The sequence below is a fragment of the Haemaphysalis longicornis genome, unplaced genomic scaffold, assembly GCF_048455015.1.
Source record: "Haemaphysalis longicornis isolate Haplotype H1 unplaced genomic scaffold, Haemaphysalis longicornis Haplotype H1 scaffold_52, whole genome shotgun sequence".
In the NCBI taxonomy this organism is placed as follows: Eukaryota; Metazoa; Arthropoda; class Arachnida; order Ixodida; family Ixodidae; genus Haemaphysalis; species Haemaphysalis longicornis.
In genome coordinates, this window is record NW_027526388.1 from 1,559,309 (window position 1) to 1,563,820 (window position 4,512).

Here is a 4,512-nt window from a genome sequence, read left to right on the forward strand (position 1 = left end):
ATCATATGTGGACCACTAGAACGTAAAGACACCTTCGGCGTCGCTCGTATTCAAGAATTATTGTCTTCACGCACGGCGGGGTGACGAACGTGCACGCATTACGAAGCTCTGATTTTCGCATTGGAAGGTATGTATACATTTCTTTTCACCGTAAAGCTGTAGAAGCTTTTTACTTCCTGATAAAATTTCTCATTAAAAATAGCAGAGCCGGTCGACAAACGGCGCTTTTATTTTTGGAAAAGCCACTATCGATGCAACCACGTGTGAACTGAGTACAAATGCATGTAGGACTTTGTGTTCCGATTAACGACTGTGCATATAGCGTTTTGTACAGATGAAATGAAGTGCCGCGAGTAATGTTTCATCCAGATGGAATCGAAACGGAATGTCTAGCTTCAGAAGCGTTCCGACCACATCGGCGTACTCACGCACTGTAGTTCGTGGTCGAGCGGCATGCTGCCGTAGAGTGGTATGTTTCGCCTGGACGAAATAATAGACACACTTATAAAATTGTGCAGTTATTGCGGAAGTTCCTAATTATTGCCATACTGTTTTTGCAGGTCTTGCAGCTCTGACTCGAGGAATATATGCACCGGAAATTCAACAGCCTGTTGTGCAATAAAACTGCAGCCAACCAGCACTTACGGCTTTGTGGTATTTGAAGGGTAGTGGGACCACATTATGTTTAGAAACTTGCTGAAGCAAGTGTAGCATGGCCAAATGAATGCAGTGAGGCCTTGGCATGCATTTGGCCATATTTCAATTGATGCTCCAGTGGGCCCATAATACCAATACACCAATAAGTACCAATACACCTATAGGACTAGACCAATATACCAATAGGTACCAATACACCTATAGGACTGACCAATACACCAATAGGTACCAATACGTACACCTATAGACTGATACACCAATAGCTATTGGTGTCAATAACTCAATAGGCTATTGGTTTTGTCTATTGGTAATTTTTGCTAGGGAAAGTTACCCAGCTTGACAATCATCGTTTGTCAGCAGGCATGAAAACAAAAGATCAAAATACTAAAAAGCGAAAACACAGAACGAAATCGCAATCCCAATAGAGCGCCGTCACTTAATTACCGAAAATTTAAAAAAATGTATTAGAAAAAACAGAACGGGCAAATTAAATCTAATATAAAAGGCGCACGTAATTAGCTGCACAAAGAAACAAAAATAAGATACGCTGTCTGGCTGCCGCGTTCCTCGAAGGCGACAAAGGAAAGGGTGTTGAATTGGAGGAGTGTAAGAATGTTTATGCATAAGATGAGAAATATGGGATACGGCCCGTTCGTCACATGGCGTTTCGTCATAGGCCGGTTCGTAATAGGCCGTCTGGTCACATAGGATCATTCGTCATAGCCCAGTTTGCCCCTTAGGAAAGTTTGTCAGAGGTGCACAAAATTAATCTCCACGTGTTTTTTTTCGACTCGAAAGAGAGAAGTGAGGCGCAAGTTTAGTTAGTTTTTTTTGTACTTTGGGCCGTACATCTAGCAAAGCTCAACAAAGAATGCAAGCCAGAGTGGGCAAATAGGGTGACGTGTTCGGACAAGATTATAGATACGAGTTCAACAACCCAAGACAGAAAAGTGAGACAGGGAAGTAGCCCAAAAGAGTTCTTGGAAGACAGGCCTTTAATGGGCCTTTCTCCAGTAGCCATCAGCGCATGCGCGGGGCGCAGGTCCGCCATTCGTGGCAGTAGCTCTCGGGTAAAATAAACAAAAGGGCGCCACCTCAGCTAGCTGCTTGGGGAGCGGATATCCGCTGCACGTTTTTATATCCTCTTTTCGGAAAGTTCGCGTGAGTGCTTATGTGCGCACAAAAAAGGCTTTCCAATGAAAGGGGCGAAAATGACCACGCTGTGAGCACTTGGCTACCAGTGAGGGAGCAACGAAAATGAAAAAAAAAGTGAAGAAAAAGGAGCGCTAGGGCCACTGCAAATTAGTCACGCGAACGTGCGCCTGCTACCCTGACATTCATGTGAAAGGCAAGAGGGACGGGTGGGAGTGGTATGGACTGCAGGACCAGGATAACAGGTTGCCCGAAAGCCAAACATTTTTTGGGGCCACCCCTTACCCCCCCCCCTCACTCCTGCAAACACCACTGCACATATTTACTCAAGGAAAAAAAGCACGTGGCGGCTAGCTGGGAAGGTGAAAAAAATCCAAAAGTTCAATAGCCGCAACTGGGAGTGTCGGACTGCACCCTGCGTACCAAGCCCACTTCGGTGGGGCGTGGTACGCAGGGGAAAGAGGGAATGTGGTGTACGAGTGGGTGAGTAGGGTTGAGGGACTGATAAGGAGGGCTGAGGCTTGACACTTAAAAGATTCGCTGCTTGCACCGAACCGTCAGTGTGACTGAACGCCATGACGACAGGAGCAACCAGGAAAGACCCCGACATCATGTTGTTCTGCTCGATGATCCAGGACGATAAGCCCAGGGACAAGTTCTGCCGGGACCATGGACTGCTACCGCCGGAGCCCGCACCTCTTCCCCCCCGGACGTCTGCGCTGGCGGCCACAACGTCTCCTCACACGTGTGGGGCATCTGCGGTGTCCTGGGCTTTTACCCGGTGAAGCCTGGGTGCACCAGCCGCGTGGTCACCCGGATGCGGCAGCAGCCCAAAGGTCCTCGGCCCACCTTTCGATGTGGCGCCTGCCGAAAGGAGCTGTCCCAGGAAAACGGAGCAGCTGTGATTGGCAACCCGAATGTTAAGCCAAGCTTCTTCGCTTCCCGGGACAAGTGCGACCACCCAAACGTGAAGTTGTCGCGTGCGGAAATTCTTTGGGTGATACTGCATGAACCAAGGCTTTTCCGGCGCGGCGACGGCACGATTGGCGCACAAGCACTACAAGCTCCGATCGGAGGCGATGGTGTATTGGCGAAGCCGCATTCGAGAGGTGGCAGCCGAGGAACTCAAGCTGCGACCACGGATGGGTGGCCCCGGTGAGGTTGTCCAGGTGGACGAGACCCTGTGCCGGGGGCGCAGGCGGGTGAACAAGGGTCGCCAGCTGACAGGCGACCGCGTCGACCGGGGAGGAGTCCGGGGTCCGTGGGTGGTCGGCATCGTCTGGATGAGTACCGGGGAGTGCCGCCTGTTCAAGGTAAAGAAGCGGGACAGCCAGACCCTGGGGCGGCTCATCCAACGGAACGTGCTGCCAGGAACCACGGTATGGACGGACCGGTGGGCTGCCTACCCCTGCGTGCAACTGCTGAGCGACGGCGCCGGGCCTATGAGGCTGATCCACCGAACGGTGAACCATGAGCAAAACTTCGTGGATACCGTCACCGGCGCCAACACTCAAATGATCGAGCAGCAGTGGCGCCAGAACAAGCGTTTCGTGCACGAAGGCGGCTGCCGAAGTTCCGCCCTCCGCTCGTGGCTGCGGTGGTTTTCTTGGGAATCCCTGAACGGCCGCTACCGCTGCATGGCCCCTTCCTGAGGATTGTCGACGCCATCGCTCGGCAGTTCCCGCAGTCGTGAGACGTCCCCCAAAAAGAGCCCTTTCTAGGGCTACCAAAATGCTCCATTGCGAAGTAGCGCTCGCTCTGCCCGAAGCCCCCCGTAATACTCTCCCCTCCGTATAAATTCTCTCCGCCAACTACATTTTGTTGCGAGCAGCCTATTGAAGTTCTAACTGTAATATACCGGATGCTTACAGTCAAAGAAACTTAGCTAATAGTTGCTAGAGTTAATAGAGGTCTGATTAGTTATAGTTAACAAATTAATCAACAGTTCTGAACCGTATATATAGCAACCTTACCTTAAATTACAATCTCAAACCACCCTCGAAACTTGAGACAAAATAGTGTTCGCATAGGCGCCGATGTTGAAAAACTCCCCTGGGGACGAAGTGGAAAAAAAAATGAACCCGGGCCCGAGCGCGAGCTTCGGCGCGAGCGCGCAGGGGTTTGTAACCAGAGTGGACTGAGAGATCATGTTTGTAGTACCCGCGAATGTATGACGCGAGCTAATCAACCCAGCGGCTGCTGGAACGGGCGCGCGTGCCTCTTTCCTGCCCGCGAAAGTGATGAAGAAAGAAATAAAGAAAGAAAGAAACAAACAAAAAAACAATACACACAGCGAATGCCGCGCGCACGCTCGCCTCAAACGGCCGCGTAATCCGCGCGGCGAGTCGGGCGGAGAGGAATCGGCAGCGACGGGGCGAGAGAAAGAAAGGAGGGTGAAAGGAGGAAACAAAACGAAGAGAAAAAAAAACTTTTTTACACTAGGCAAAGGTGTCACATAAACTGGAGAACACCTACCGCGGCTCTTTTAGCGGGGAAGGCATTCCTAGTCTGGCAACCATGGTAGCCCTCCGAAAAAATGGCGGAAAAATTTGCGGGTACGCCAGCCGAAATGCTACCGTCATTTCTACCATGGGCGCGGCGAAAGCAAGACCAATAATAAGGCCCGCGTTGACAGCAGAACCCCGGAATCCAAGAAAAATTCCCAGGTGAGTCAGAACAGGTTGGATTGATGGGATATACAAC

At 50.8% G+C, this 4,512-nt stretch overlaps 1 protein-coding gene across 1 annotated transcript; it reads left to right on the forward strand.

Annotated features, from left to right (window-relative positions):
* Positions 1-2,951: 2,951 nt before the first annotated feature.
* Positions 2,952-3,461, forward strand: LOC144140850 (uncharacterized). The gene has a single exon (XM_077672360.1). The coding sequence runs from the start codon at positions 2,952-2,954 to the stop codon at positions 3,459-3,461; it is 510 nt and encodes a 169-aa protein (XP_077528486.1).
* The last annotated feature ends 1,051 nt before the right edge of the window (positions 3,462-4,512 follow it).